Below are 15,935 nucleotides of genomic sequence, written 5' to 3'. Positions count from 1 at the left end.
GCATGGGGAGGACCTCATGGCGCAAGGACCGCCGGTGACCTCAACCCTCAACGCCACCACCCTCTCCTCTCACTGCAGAGCAGCGTGCCTGGCCTGGCACCTTGTGGCTTTGGAGATCACCTGGAATTCACCAGGCTTGCCAGGAAACCACCCCCGACAACCCCAGAGGCTGGAGGGAGTTGTTGAGCCTACTGAGGTAACCATCACCCCACACAGGCATTGGTAGGAAGGGCCCCAGAGAATCAGGAGCCACCAAGTGATGCAATACTTTGGTTTTTCAGTTTTCTTGCTTTTGCAACAGTGATTTCCTCTATCGTGAGCTCTTGCACAAAACACAGCAGTTACCCAGGCACTAACCCACCAGCAGTGACAAAGCCCCAACCCAACGAACACGAGGAAGGTAGCTGGTGTCCCATGTGTGCCATATAGGGCTCCAAAAACCACACAAGAAGAGATTCAGTGTCCTCTGCATGGGGTGACATGGTGCCCTTCCAGGACACGTCACTGAGTTGGCTGCTTTATGAAGAGAGGGGCAGAAAAAAAAACCCACTTCTCTTTGGGGAAAGACATCACTGGGATTTGTTTTCTTCTCTCAGCAGCTTGGGAGAAAGGGAAAGACATCCCAAGGGGATAGGAAAACCCAAGCCTTGCCCTCATGCAGGGCTGACTGGCCAGGAGCTGGTGGGACTTTGCAATGTACCACCATAAGCTTTGGCTACTCACCGACGGCGAGGGCTATCGTTCCTCCAGGCAAGCCACACTGTCACCTTGTAACTTGTCAGCCTCTGACTCAGGGCAGGTATGATCTGGGTGCTGCAGGGAAGGTAATTCAGTGATAAAGATCGACCAAGCACCCAGGTGGAGTGATTTTGGATGGGAACACTGGGTCCTTCTCCTGGTTTCAGCCACAGTTGGAGTTACCTTGCAGCCTAAGCCACAGCTCAGATCCTCAAGTTCACTTTTGCTGGAGCAGCTAAATCACATTTGCACCATCTGCTCATGCTCAGCCTGAATTACCAGTCTCATCTCCCATCCCCATCTTCTCCCCAGTGTGAAACTCTTGGAAACTGGGGAAACTCTTGCCCGCACATGGAATTGAAAAGGTTTCTAGCAGCTCTACTCCTGCTGCAGCCAAGCTGGGCTGTGGTCCTGCTGAGCTTGCGTAGCTCTGAGCCATGTCCTGTTTCTTCTTCATGTTTTGTTAGAAATTACCTTCTCTCCCCAGCAATCAGATAAGATGTAGGAAGCATTCTTCATGTTGTCTCTCCCTGCTTGCCTTGCCTTTTGAGAACTTCTGGGTGATTTCATACAACCAACTTTGTTGGAAAAGACCTTTAACATCATTAAGTCCAACCAGAGAAACTTTAACTGAAAGGCTCAGAAACCTTTGAATCACAAGAGAAAACATCTCCCTGTGCTTTTTATCCCCTCCAATCACAGAAGGACAAACAGCCCTGGGAGGTGGTGAAGTTTGGCTCTCTAACTCCATGACATGGACAAGGTATGAAGCATTATAGCTCTGAAGGTTGAGTTCTTTGCCAGCCCTGGAGTGCAGGAACACTCTTCCAGAGGCCAGTATAATACCTCAGGACTTGTGAGGGTCCTAAAAGCAGCCAGAACCTCAAAGATCAGCTTAACCTGTGGGACCGCACCTAGCCAAGGCCTCAAGTGCCTCCTCAGACTTCTCATCCCTCCAAGTCCCAGGACTAAGGCACTTTGCACCCTGATCCAAGAGCTTTCATGCTGTGGGAAGCTCCCTCCTACCTTCCAGGTCTCACATCCTTCTCCCTTTGCAAGGTCTCTGGCTCCATCTTCTAACCAAGGAAGGAAATCCCAGGCAGAAGTCCACCATGGCGTCACCTGGGCTGGGTATCTCTTGGAAGATGCCTGCAGTCTGGCTCTGGCAGCACTGGTTATCAGTTGGATCTTGGCTGGGAGTTCCCTTTGTTTGTCAGGCAGCACCACTCCTGCTGTGTCACACCTTATCTCAACCTGGACTTTGGACAGAGACCTGTACTGCAGACACCCAGGCAAGGAGGAGCTCCTTATGATGATCACCCACTTGGAAGAGCTCAGAGCTGACTCAAGCACAGGCTAAAGCACCCGCAGAAGCCAGGCTGGTTTGCTCCTCTCACAAAGTATCGCTCTGGTGGGTCTCTTTGCATTGGAAAACCTTGTGCTCCCAACTCTGTGACCCACCTGGGTGCCAAGCTGGAGCAAGCAGGCAATGCCTGCCTTTAATGACAAGCAGCAGCTCAGTGCTCTGCCAAGGAGCTGTGGGGCAGCACAGCTGTTCTGTCCCTGCACATCTGGCCAGAGGAAGGGGCAGCCTGCAACTGCTTGGCCAGAGAAAGCGCCCTGTTTTTACAGGGAAAGCAGCACAAAATCACTGACACGTGCTTGGCTTCTCCTGCTCAGACAGCAAATGTTTGCCAGAAACCTCCCCAACCCATGGAAACTTGGGTCTGGCACCTAAAATGCAGAGACCAGGTCAGGGAGCTAATGCCTACAGCAAGCTGCACCCTGTGCTGATGAACCTGCTTCCCCCCATCCCTTCTCCCACCATGAGCAGCACAGGGCAATCAATACCTGCAGAAGGGGTACCAGCTCCCCAAGCACCAGGCTAATCCAGAGGCTGGAGAGGAATCAAATCGCTGACCCAGGGGAGGGGAAAGCCCATTTATTTAGGCTCTTTTAATTTGGCACGCACAGAACAGTAACAGTAACGCACTGGAGGCTAAGGGTTTTGGTTTTGTTATTTTTTTTTTCTTTTTCTCTACAGACATACAGGAAAACTCTATGCAACTCCCATGTACACATTACACAAAGGAAACAGCTTTAATCAACCACTGGTGAAACATGGAAGCTTTTAAGATCTCTGTAGCTGGCACAGGAATGTTCTCTACCCCCTCCCCCCCCCCACCCCATACAAAAGGCATTTCAGGTCAAACTTTCTAGTAGGTGATATTTCCATGCATTTCTACAGAATTAAAGAAGCTAACAGACAAAAAAGCCCAGATCAAGCCGTATTAGTCAGGCTGATGGGTTCTACTAAGTTAAATCAAGAGTAATTACAGACAAATGGACCAAGTGACCAAGGACTGGGGCTGAGAATACCACTGTTTAAAGATGTGGCTCCTCTGCATTGTACTACCCATCACTGGAGAGCGCTGCTATAAGGATCTGCATTTGTAAAAGCTTCAGAAGCATCCAATCTGCTAGTTAAGTGTGTTATTAGAGAAACTAAGGTAGTTCTAAATGAAAACTACATCAACAGAAAAGCAGTTTTTATAGAATCACTCAGGCTGGAAAGACCTCAAGACACTTCATAACAAGAAAACTGAACCTACAGAACAAGTGAACCTTTAAATATTATCACTGCACCGTGAGTTTACAAGAGAGTGGGTTAGGACTATTTCTCCAGGCAAAAAAAAAAGTGTCTCATCTCTATTTACCTTCAAAATTAGCCTTTATTAGTACTGCTCTGCAACTGAAAGGCCTAAGAATTTAACCCAGTTTTGGTGCCAACAGGTTGCTTTAGCCAAACATTTAACTACAGGTTTGAAGTTCTGTACTAAACAGTTACAGGGGGAAACATTTTTGAGTTTGGCAATTTGGCCAGTAGCCTCAAAAAGACGGGCTGCATTTTGCTTGGTACGATTTAGAAGAGCAAGAACAGGAACCAGATTGTTCTCACCTCCCCCCACTTTCATTCCGTGATACGGTGCTCCATTGGACCACGATTTTTTGGAGACCTTTAGTGTTAAATCCATCAGGGACATAATTGGGCTGGACAACCAATGCAAATATTAATACACCAAGATAAATCCTTAGATTTGATTTATTTAGGGTCATTTGTACATACGAGCTACATCTCCAAAATCTACTTTATTCTACAAGACAGCTTCCCTACAGTTAGTGGAACCCTGGCCTAGAATAGTTGCTTTACATAACTGATATATTAAAACATGGAATGCTTGTAGAGTTGTGGCACTGTATGACATCTACACGGGACTTCCTTCAAAAGCTACGACTAGGGAGCCTCCTAGCTTCTCAGCAATGCAAGCTCGGTTGAGGTCCTCTGGCCCATTTGCTTGGCATTCATGCTTTATGCCTAAAAAAGAGGCAAAACACTCAATAACGCATTATTATTTCCACATGCTAGTAATCAATCGAAGAAACATACTTGCTAGTAGTATAAGAAGCAGCAGTCTGGTCACTCACGCAGGTTAAGTCCTGCCTTAGCTCAGGCATTTGGATGGTTTTCCCCTGATATGTCACAGGAGACACCTGGCTGCACACCACATGCCAATGCAGAAACATCAGGGAGAACGTTTTCAGTAGCTCAGTGCTCAGACTGTTGGTCTTTTCACTGCAGGCTGTCTCACAAGCAAAGCTCTCATTTCTACTGCTACCCTGACGATGGCAGGGGAGGGAGCTACACCCAAGCACACTAAGATGGCTGACTCAGCTTCTGCTGGCTCTGGGGATGTGCGTGAAAGAATCAGAGTGAGAATCTGAGATGGAAAGCCGAGAAAGACTTTGCTGGTGTAAGTGAAGGGAGGGAGGGCAGGGAGCCCAACACCCAAGCCTGTCTTATGTGAAGAAAAGCAGAATTTCCTCAGGATTTCTTTTTTTTCTAACTCCCACACACGCAGCACACAAGTCTCACCGTAGAAAGATTTGGGTTGGAAGGGACCTTCCTTAAAGCTCATCCAGTTCCAGCCCCCTGACACAGGCAGGGACACCTTGCACTAGACCAGGTTGCTCCAAGCCCTGTCCAGCCTGGCCTTGAACACTGCCAGGGATGGGGCAGCCACAGCTTTTCTGAGCACCCTGTGCCAGGGCCTCAGCACCCTCACAGAGAAGAATTTCTTCCTAATGTCTCATCTCAATCTCCCTTCTGTCAGGTTAAAGCCATTCCCCCTTGTTCTGTCCCTACAGGCCCCTGTCAGAAGCCCCTCTCCAGGTTTCCTGTTGGCTCCTTTAGGCACTGGAAGCTGCTTTAAGGTCTCCTTGGAGCCTTTTCTTCTCCAGGCTGATCCAGCCCCTCTCTCTCAGCCTGTCTCCAGAGCAGAGCTGCTCCAGCCCCTGCAGCATCTCCGTGGCCTCCTCTGGACTCACTCCAACAGCTCCACGTCCCTCTTGTACTGGGGGCCCCAGAGCTGAATGCAGCATTTCCAACCCACTGGCTGGCACTGCTGCACAATGATCCCATCAGTCCAGCACACTGCAAGCAGGAACTGAAGGGGGGCAGTGCTATCTGCCTACACACCAGACTGACTTTGCATGAAATTTCTGAATGCTGCAGCAAGGTATTTACTCCTTGGATACTGGTGCCTGACAGAAGAACTTCGCTTCTCCACTTGGAGATGCGATGCCTTTTGAAATGAGCAATCCCAACTGCATCTCTAAAGCAATCATTAATTACTACTACTACAGCACAGTAAATTTACCAGATTATGTATTTCATCAGACACAGGGCTGAGAGTCCTCTACCACAGAGGTAGGTCTGCACAAAATGCAGCTCTGTACAGTACAAATACAGCGTCACACACTGCTAAGCCTACTCTTGTCCTGAGCATAGCTCTAGTGCCTCTACAATTCAGAGTCAGACAGTGCAGGGTTTAGCCAGATCTCATTTTAGCTCTGTCACAGGGCTTTTTGCCTGTGAAGCTCTCATGTCTCACTAGCTCCTCAAAAAACCCCATCCCAGACCAATTAGCCAATGGTTAAGCCTTGCTGTGCAAGCATTGTAGGAGCATGGCACGTGTAAGAGCATTAGATGCATTACATACCTTGAAACTTCTTTTTGATTGCATCCTTGGAGCTTGCGTAGATCATCTTGCTTTTGAGGGGTGCTTGTTCTGGTGCCCTAATGGGATACACCAGAAAGAGTGCAGTTAGTGACATTTATTATCCAGCAGAGTGAGAAGCTGCATCCTAGGGATGATAAGCAAGTGAAATGTCTCATGGCTCAGAAAACAAGCTCACTTTAAGCCTGCCACTTCTCAGAGACCTCGCCCACAGTGCCTGGACTGCATGCTAGGAATGAGTGAGCTGGGAAGATGGCTTACCACAAGAAAAACATCAGCTCTTCTTTTTTGGATTCCTTGGTCTCGAAGCTTGCATCATACAAGGCATAACGGCAATCCTTCTCGGGAAGCATCTGCACAAAGTGCTTGAAAGGGTCGGTAACCGTCACACCGACATCTCCCACCAGAATCTCTTTGCCTTCTTCCACAATAATGCACTTTTTATCTGGACTGAGGCAGAAGATGACAGCCTTCTTCCTCTTCTTGATTTCCTCAGGCGTAGAGCACTTCCGCACTTTCATGTCATAGAAAATACGGCATACCTCATCAGCAACTTGTACTCCAGATGCCTGCAAAGACAACAGCAAAGACCTTTAGGGCTAGCACTGCAAAGTTTCACAACTCCTTTACCACATTGCCTTAAATCCGGGGCTAGAAGACAACCGACACTGGCAAGAGTCACCAGTGGCCTGAGAGTCTTGTCAGGAAAGGCTGCAGGCCCTCTTTTTCCAAGCCAAGCAAAGAATCTGGAGTCTCGATGCTGCCCACAGGCAGCTGCCAAACCAAAACTATTCCAAAGAAGGCACAATCCTACTTATACTAGAACCTTATTTTTGGGGTAGTTTCACACACACACATCCACCCCTTGTCCTCTGAGATTCAGTTGTGACAAATCCTTTGGCATTAGAGCAGCGCAATTTTGTTACCCACTTCAGGCTGACTAGACAACCAAGTCCATGAGAATCTTCTGTTCAAAGTGTCCTAGCCACGTCTAGCATGCTTGCTAGCAGCTTTAGGAACAGAGGTAAAACGTGGCCAAATTCCACACTTGTCACATGGACTTGGCTTAGAGATGAAGAGAGATGTTGTGTGGGCCACTGGGACTGCAGTGGTATGGTTTTTAGCTGAACAAGCCAACTTTCGGAAGCTGTTCTGAATTCAGTGTTCTAAAGGGAGAACAACTTGCAAGACTAACAGTTAATGTGTCTATTTCCCAGCAATTCCTCAGTGTTTCAAAGCAAGCTGCCTGCCTTTCCATCCTTTTCCCCTTGAAGTCTGATGGGGGATTCTAGTTACTTTGTGGTGTATCTTCCTGTCCTAGCTGTAATGGGAGGTGCAGATGCAGCATCACCAATCTGATGTTAAAGGCACACAGAATAAAGAGGACAAGACCTAGTGAGAACGACAAGAGGCTGAATTGCATTTTCAGTCTGCTGCTTTTTTGGGAATGAGACAAAAAAGGTGGCAGGATAGAAGCATTTGTATCTGTGTTTTGTTATCAGAGTGCAGCAAAGTTGGAGAGCTTAAAAGCAGCTGTGTAATAGCAAATAATGGGAAGTCATGCTGGAAGGACATCCTGGCCAGAGCAGTAAAGACCAAACCAAAGGCTGTCCAACACTTATTTGTCTGTTCAAAACCCTGCACGCAGTGTAAACAGTGAGATTCCTTTCTCATACTGTTTCTTCCCCTGCTGGTCTTCCAAATCCAAATGATTTTATTCTCAGACATGGTAATTTGTACCACAGAAGGAAAAATGGCCCTCCTCCCTCTGTGTAAACTCCTACACATCACTGTTAAAGCACAGTCAGCGCCACTACAGAGTCAGGTAAAGCATTATGAGAGATACACCAACGGAAAAAAGAGTAAAGGTTGAAAAGGACTAAGGATTGTTCTTTACTTTGGTTTTCCTTAAGCTCAGGCCCAAAATGTGTGTTTCATGTATTCACTGGTGGTGGTGGGGGAAGCATCGTACCTTGCCAAAGTGTTCTAAAGACACAGCGGAGTTCACCTGCAAAACCAGGGGGGTTAGGGGTGCTCAGTGCTAGCTTTCCAACAGGTTGTCCTTGGGAGATGGTTACTGACTGGACAACTACTTAATGTATATTTTTTTTCTTAAAGCCTTGACTAATGCCTACCTTGCAGGACCTCAGTTTTCCTACCAACATGTCTCCTCCTGTAACTTCCCGTGGCTGGCATAGCTTTGCTAACCCAGTGAAGAGAGATGGCACAGCTGGCAGCAACTATCACCATGGAGCTTGACAGCAAGCGCTGGTCATGCAAAACCAGGGCAATCTCCTACAGCAGTGAATCTGAGACAGAAGCTTTTCTCTAGTACGGCGCACAGTGTTCTTTAGGGGGTTACTCAAACACAAGGGGACCTCCCTCAAGATTTCTAATGCATGGCTTCCTTATTAGGGGTAATCTATCCAGAATCCACTGCACTTTGGGACAGGAGGACAGGGAGAAAGTCACTGTGCCTGGCAGACAGCCACCCTCACACATATCACCAATAAGGCAAGGAAAGTAAGCAGAGAGAGCCTATTCCAGGATTCCAGTCCGAGCAAAAGTGCAAACATGGACTCAAAAGTGACTCATTCCTGTGTCACCTCCTCCATAGCGAGAGACTTGCACTTTGTCAGAGCATGATACAGAACTAACGTAGAATAAAGGTCCTTCTCTTCCTGTCCTTGTGGTTGGTGTGGACAAGAGCTCTCTGGGACGACGAAGTTGCCCTAATAAAGCAAAGAGTGCAGCAACTAGAACTACAGCATCATTCACCAAGGACAAATCTGCACTGAGCTCAAGACAACCTTTATTTCCCTGATGTTTGTCTTCTGAATAATGGCACCTCAGTAGCTGACAACAGGTATCAAGACTCGGTTTTTAGTCACAAAGCCCTTAAAAGTCTAAGTAGAAAATGCTTAGAAAGCCTGAACTAGCATGGGAATGCATCTAGTAATTGCATAAAATAGCTCCACTTTTGTCACTTCTTGATCTTTGCTCCAAGACCACAACAACTGGAAGTCAACTTTGGAAGAAGAGGTTAATGCTCATCAGAGATGCAAAAGCAAGGAGCAGCAACGGAGCTGCAGGCCGATGCAAACTGTGCAGTCAGAGAGCATATGCATGTGCTACTGCACAGCCAGAAACATGTCTCCAAATTGGGAGACAAGTTGTTTCCTTATAAAGAAACTGAGCACTGCTGGCAAGTCAGTTCAGATGCCAAAAATGTGGAGAGTATTTAGCCTGGAAACTCAAAATTCACTGTTAAATTGCAGCTGACAACTGGGACTGACCAGAAACTGAAGCAGCAGGAGTAACAACTGGATTTTCTTCTCAGCTTTCCAAAGCAAAATGCTGTTAATAGCTGGTGCTGCTCCTTCTCACAGCTGCTGTACAACCCCTGGATTCAACACACAGGATGACATTAGCAGCCACTATATTGCTAGGGACAATGCAGATTTGTTCCATCTCAGAAAATGCTATAGCTGTGTCACAGCATGGGCTGAAATGAACTCATAAGCTCTCAGTGCAAATAACTGCTTCCACAAAGGGGATCTACTTTTGTAGCTGTGGGACTCCCTCTTCAACCGTGGGCTTGTACCAGCCATTGCTGGCTCCATAAACATACTTTAAAAGGAAACAGAAAAAAACCAAATCCTAGGCAGGTTTTGTTGGAAGGTGGCTGCAACCATTGTGTGTAGGGCAGCAAGAGGATGACTGTTCAGAGCACAAGAACAAGCTGAAATGCCACACTCAAATATACATCCTCAACTGACATTTTAACCATGTCTCTGCTGATCTGCCCAGAAAAATAGCTGGTGAGAAGCCTCCACCCCACCAGCAATGACAAGACTGTTTACTTGTTCTTCTGCAGAAGAGAAAGCTCCAGGGACACCTTAGGGCAGCTTCCAGTGCCTAAAGGGGCCAAAAGAAATCTGGAGAGGGGCTTTTGACAAGGGCCTGTAGGGACAGGACAAGGGGGAATGGCTTTAACCTGACAGAGGGGAGAGTGAGATGAGACACTAGGAAGAAATTCTTCCCTGTGAGGGTGCTGAGGCCCTGACACAGGTTGCCCAGAGAAGCTGTGGCTGCCCCATCCCTGGCAGTGTTCAAGGGCAGGTTGGACGGGGCTTGGAGCAACCTGGTCTAGTGGAAGGTGTCCCTGCCTGTGGCAGGGGTTGGAACTGGATGAGTTTTAAGGCCTCTTCCAACCGAAATCAGTCTGGAATTCTGTGATACGAGTGTTAATCCTAGTCTGGATTTTCTCTTTCTGGCCCAGTATCGCTCTGCTCAGAGGATTCAATACAGCACATTCATTATTATTTTGTGCATTCTGGCTTGAGCACCACAGAGTTACAACAGCTAACCTGGTTCCGCTCCTTTTTCAGCATGAAAGCAGTTATCAGACTGGGGACTGGTGCACAGTTTAAGGTTGGACTTGATGATCTTAAAGGTCTTCTCCAACCTAATTGATTCTGTGATTCTGCCGGTGGCTGTTCATTGAGCTGTACATGTTTGCAGCTACTTGTGGGGTACTCGACCATCAGCTGGTGATGTTTTGTTGTAAGGGACAGATCAACCCATAACACAGGCAACATCAACTTAAAGCCGTTCCTGGGACACAACTGCAGAGAAAAGACTACATTCAAGTAGCCAGCCTGTTTCTAGAGGTGTTGAAGACCTTAACTGCAAACCACCTAATTATCAAATGGGAAAATGATGCCAGTATAGCACCTTCAGGGAGACATTCTAGCAAGAATGGGCAAAGTTCCTCTGAGGGAATCAGCAAAAATGAGATGAGTTTTCCACCCCCACCTCCATGCAGCTACTGCAAAGGCAGTGTCTTGTGGGCAGCATGGCCTCATATATTATTCTGAAGCACTTCCACCAGTCTCCCCATTGTGTTTTCATACAGACTGCTGTAGGCACATGAGGTAATGGTTGCATTAAATGCCTCGTCAGCATGTGCTGCAGTAACACAGTGGCTCTTATTCCCCACACAAAGACACCGTTCCTGCCTTAAGTGCAAAGCACTGCAGAAGCCTTGTGAGAACAGAATGCTCCACGGGCCAGCCCGAAGAGAGAGCCTTCTGTCTAGCCAGCTTCCAACTGCAAGAGCCATCCCCAGCTGCCTCCACTAAGAGCTTCCAGCAGCTTGCCTCTATCACCAATTACATTTCCACAACTGAAATTTAATCTAAATGAGGGAACACTGAAGAATAAGCTTTCTCAAGACAATCCCCAGATACAGAAAGCCACTTCAGGAGTGAGACACATGCCAGATACCTGATAAACTGGATCTGAAGCAAGGCTGCACTGAAACACAACTTTGATACAATGAAAGTCACTTCCTCTTTTGTCGGGAAGTGCTGTGAACTTCAGTATTTTCTTTGAATATTTAAAATATTTTACCTAGAAAAAGTCCTTAGTTCCTTCCTTGACTGTAAGACAGCCAAGGAGACTTTAAACTAATGACTTAGTTTGCCTCAAGACAAGTCTGAAAGACTGAATTTAAGGATTGACAATTGTACAGTGTGGGTTTTGCTTCCTGTGATCAGAGCCCTCCATAGCAGTGCCTGTGCATGTGTTATCTACAGAGACATTTCAAGAACCAGTTCTTGGCTTGTTTTGTTTGGGAACTATGCTCACACATTGTATACACCAGTGTGGACTGTCTATAGCTACTCAACTGGAAATTTTTGCTCCTTGGAAAAGCATCATCAATTTTTCCAGAATTGACACTTAGACTTATTAAGGTACGCCTTGTCTAACTGCAAAGGCAGATTTGGGTGCTCCCATGTTTGCTAGTCATATTACTGTCCTGTATGTGGGTCTCAGTTTCTTCAGCAAACACCTTGTTTCCCCTATGCTGGGCATACCACCCCTCATATCTACCTTCAAAATCCACTGCTGCTGCCAGAAGTGCCTGTGTAACCATGTGGCATTTCCATCTGACTCAGAGATGTGTCATGGTTCATTCCTGTGACAAATACTTCTTCACTTAACCTATTACCACCTGGCTGTTCTGCGACAGCAGCCTTCAGAAAGCTGTCCCTTATGTTGCCATGCAATACACTGGGACATCACCAGCACCTAGATCTAGAAGGTTTTGCCAAATCAGGCCCCTGAAAAGTTGTTAGCTGTGGCCCACAAGCCAACTGAAAATGTGGGTGGTTAAAAAGACAAGGATCTTAAATACTGCTTTGCTTTCATCTGTTATTTGAGCACCCAAGAAAACCCATCTGACTTTACCACCCCCACCTTCCTGAGTAAGAAAGGAGGAAATGCACAGAGTGACTAGTTTAACATCACCCCAAAAACCAGCACTGGCATGGGAAAGCCACAGACTGGTTTGGGTTGGAAGGGACCTTAAAGCTCATCCAGTTCCAACCTCTGCCACAGGCAGGGACACCTCCCACTAGACCAGGCTGCTCCAAGCCCTGTCCAACCTGGCCTTGAACACTGCCAAGGATGGGGCAGCCACAGCACCTCTGGGCAAAGGAGACCAGTGACTTCCCAAGGCTCTGTATGCCCATGTCCTCTGCTGCCTACAGACAGACACCTCCGCTTACGCCAAGGCAGCTGAAAGTCCAAAGCTTGAATTCAGATCTGCAGCATGATAGGAAACATAACCAACTGCCTTTTTACTGCTGTTGTGTAAGAGGCCATTATTTGCACATCATAAACCAGCAAGAAGTACAGAGTTATTTGCATATCACTTGTAGGCAGGTCTTGCCAGCCTGACTTGAGTTTTTGAGTTTGCATTACTTTTCCTCTTTCTTTTTTTCTGGGGTCAAAGAATCAAAAGTCTATTCAGCTTCCCGCCCCCCGCCTACAAGAAAGGTTATTGATTAGACGAGGAGAGATGAGTAAGGCAGCAACTATTAAAAAAAGGCAGAGAAAAAGTCTCCCCTGAATTCCTGGAGGTCACTTCCTCAGCTTTCAGCCAAAGAGGAAATTGAATTGTCACCTTCTTAGAGCTGCCATGAAGTTCACTCCCCATACAACTATCAAGGTGAGCAGAACAAGCAATACCCACAAAAGGCAATCCCAGCAACACTGCTGAAATACAGGAACCATGGTAGCCAGTAATAGGGCAGAACTTTTGAGCAGGATCCATTCCCGTGTTGAAACTCACGTTTTTAAGGCAATGAGGGTAATAAGCTGGTATGCCTCAGAACTCTTGCAGGAAAACAAAGCTTCTTAGAAATGTATTCAGCACAGAAATCAGCTATTATGAGCCAAAGTGACTGTAGGTATTTTCCTGCGGCCCCCCCAGGCATATACAGCAGCCTAAAGCTCAAATCTCACCCTTAAAAACAGGCCCTGAAGGCCTGCTCTGGGCATCCCAGAAACTCATTACTGAAGTATCCTTCCTGGAGATGGCTGTGCATGCTGAACAGTCAGATGAGCAGCAGGCTCTGAACTGCTTTACAGGCAAGTCATGGCTGTCTGCAGGCTCTCCTGCATGAGATGGCTTTGGTCCTTGCTCCCAGCAGGAGCCTCTTGATAGCGATGTTCTGACAAAGCAAGTAGGAACACGCCAGACACCCACACTACCAATTGTCACAAGCCTGTCATCTTGTATATGAGGCATACGTACCTTGTAATTACACAGATTTGGGAATAGTATTGACTAACAACCAAGAAAAACAATTTGCATGGTCCTCCAAAGACTATGGACTCATTTAATCCAGTAGCAAAGAAACTGGCCTTGTGGCAAGACACAAAAGCAGAAAATCCAGTGCTCTTTTGATACCAAGTGATGCCCTCCTGCTGGCATTGCTGTACTTTGCCAGAAGGCCGACACTCTTTGCCCAAAAGCAAATTCATCTGCATCAGCTAGAAAGCATTTTAAAAAAGCCCATGCAAACCGTGTTCCAAAAAAGAGATCACTATAAGAAATACCACTTCTGACTGGGGAATTCTGTGGTTCGGAAGCAAGACGTAGCCTGACACAGTGAGTAGTCACTCTAAACTAGGTTTGCGTACTGCAGAGGTGGTAGTCAGCTTGTTCAGACAAGCCTATTTTAAACAAGAGCTGCAAGTCTCGTCAGACTTTCAGCAGCTTCCTCTGCAACTCTCATTAGCTCCTGCTCCATGCTGCAGACCAGTCACAGAGGCTTCAAACTTGGGTGTTATAGGAAGCAGGGAGATTAGTAGCACATCCTGTCTGTGGGCCAACACACACTAAAAATTTATTTACTGGACATACCACATGTTCAAGAAACTGAGAGTAAATACCATGGGAAGGGCTCAATGGGTTACCCCCCTACTAAGGGGAAGTAACCTAAGCAACTGTGATGCTTGTTGCTGCACAAATGCTTGTGCAGGACTCAAGCAAAAGCAGGACAGCAGTAAAACTGTATGAACTAGTAATTCCACTTTGTCAGTGTCAGTAGCCCGAGTTAAACAGGGATATAAATGTTTAATGTAGGCAAACCAAACAGAAAGTGAACCACCATGAATCCCAGACCGGTTTGGGTTGGAAGAGACCTTAAAGCTCATCTGGTTCCAAGCCCCTGCCATGGGCAGGGACACCTTCCACTAGAACAGGTTGCTCCAAGCCCCGTCCAACCTGGCCTGGTAACAAACGAAGCATAACAGATGTTTGGTCTGTTCTGCCCCATTTATGAAAGGCGTCCCCTGGGGCTTTTTAGAACGCCAGAGAAAACGCGCATGTGTACGTTTAATACATTTCCTCTCTTCCCAGCATTATATCTTCATTATCTCTGTGCAGAGAACACAAAAAGTCTCCAATCCTTGCGGCAAGCACCTTAAAATTTAGGCTTCTCCGAGCGGCCTCTGCAAAAAACCGCGTGTTTGTTACGGCCGAGCGCTTCCTTCCGCGGGTTTTGCTTCCCCCCTTTTGTCTGCTGGCTCCAGCACCGGGGCCCTGTGTGCCTCAGCCGCCCCGCTCCGCCGAGGAGCCGCCGCCGTTTCTAGGCCAGGCCCGAAGCCCCTCGGCTCTGTGGAAGATGGCTCCCGCCCGGACCGCACGGCGGGGCGGATGCGGCCGAGGCCGCGCTTCCTCCCGGTGGGGACCCACCCCACCGCCCCGTATCGTGGCCTTGCTGCCAGGCTCCGACCTGCTCCTCACGCAGCCCCTCGGGGGAGAAGCCACCGCCTCCCCCCCCCACGGCCGCGCCCTGCGGCACGGGGAGGGGCGGCGCATCGCCCCGCCGCGTCCATGTCCCCCCTCCGAATCTTCCCGCCGCGATCGTTCTCTTCACCGCTCCCCCCTTTCCCCGCGTGAAATGGACGCGCCTGCCCCTAGCGCCTGTGTGCGGCGCGGAGCGTACCATCGCCTCACGGGGGGAAGGACAGAGAGGAGGACAGTTCCATCGCTTCAAGGGGGGGAGTAACCTTCCGCCGCCTCATGGCGGGATGGAGGCGGGGGGGGGAGGGAAGGGAGGAGAACGGATCCGCCGCGTCAGGTTCAAAGGCGAACGGAAAGGAGCGGGGAGATGGACGGAGAAGGAACGGAGGGGCGCGATGCCGTCGTGCCCGGAGCGCAGGCCGAGATGCGGCGGGCGGGCGGGCGATACCAACCACCCCCCTTTCCCCAGGGATGAAAGAAGAGGGCATGGGGCGGGGGGGGGGGGATTGCTAGGCGGAGAAGCCGCCCAACTCCCGCATCCCCGGAGGCGCCCGCTGCCTACCATGGTGTCGGCGGGACGCTGCGGGCGGCGGAGCGCGGTGCGGCGGCGGCGGCTGCTCCCTCGGATGCTGGGCGCGGCGCGGGCTCCGGCAGCAGGAAGGGAAGCAGCGAGGGCGCGAGCCGGGCGGAAACGCTGCGACGTCACGGCCGGAGGAGGAAGCGGTTGCTATGGTGGGAGCCCTGCGTGGCAACGCCCCGGGACCTTCCTCTTCCTCCTCCTCCTCCTCCTCCCTCCGCACCCCCCCGGCGCCACAAGCACACGTGTATCCGCCCGCACCCGGTGCGGGGACAGAAACCCAAGCACCCACAGACACCCCCCCCCCGCCCAAAGCGTAGTCAGGATGGGGTGCGCTGCCCAATCACAGGGGGAGCCGCCGGCTGATTGACGGCGGTCAGGCGCCGGCCGGGCAATCGCGGCGTCCCTTTGTGCGAGGTGTGGGCGGGATTACCTGCCC

General features: G+C 49.0%; 1 protein-coding gene across 1 annotated transcript; it reads right to left on the bottom strand.

The window, feature by feature from the left end:
* Positions 1-3,823: 3,823 nt before the first annotated feature.
* Positions 3,824-15,636, bottom strand: DSTN (destrin, actin depolymerizing factor). The gene is made up of 4 exons (XM_057403040.1): positions 15,482-15,636; positions 6,078-6,385; positions 5,799-5,875; positions 3,824-4,114 (listed from the first exon to the last, which is right to left on the bottom strand). Exons 1-4 carry the CDS (start codon positions 15,482-15,484, stop codon positions 4,005-4,007), a joined length of 498 nt encoding a protein of 165 aa, XP_057259023.1. The 5' UTR covers positions 15,485-15,636; the 3' UTR covers positions 3,824-4,004.
* Between the last annotated feature and the right edge of the window lie 299 nt (positions 15,637-15,935).

The sequence above is a fragment of the Pezoporus wallicus genome, unplaced genomic scaffold, assembly GCF_028554395.1.
Source record: "Pezoporus wallicus isolate ANWC-B61680 ecotype Strahan unplaced genomic scaffold, APGP_CSIRO_Pwel_v1 contig_7553, whole genome shotgun sequence".
Lineage (NCBI taxonomy): Eukaryota > Metazoa > Chordata > Aves > Psittaciformes > Psittacidae > Pezoporus > Pezoporus wallicus.
The sequence above is the reverse complement of the archived record's forward strand: the minus strand, read 5'-3'. Positions and strand labels throughout refer to the sequence as shown.

Excerpts from the sequence above, each read along its gene's own strand:
- DSTN (XM_057403040.1), bottom strand. Across the intron at positions 5,876-6,077 it reads GAGCTGATGTTTTTCTTGTG|GGCACCAGAACAAGCACCCC; the intron begins GTAAGCCATCTT and ends GTATCCCATTAG. Across the intron at positions 4,115-5,798 it reads AATCAAAAAGAAGTTTCAAG|GCATAAAGCATGAATGCCAA; the intron begins GTATGTAATGCA and ends CCTCTTTTTTAG.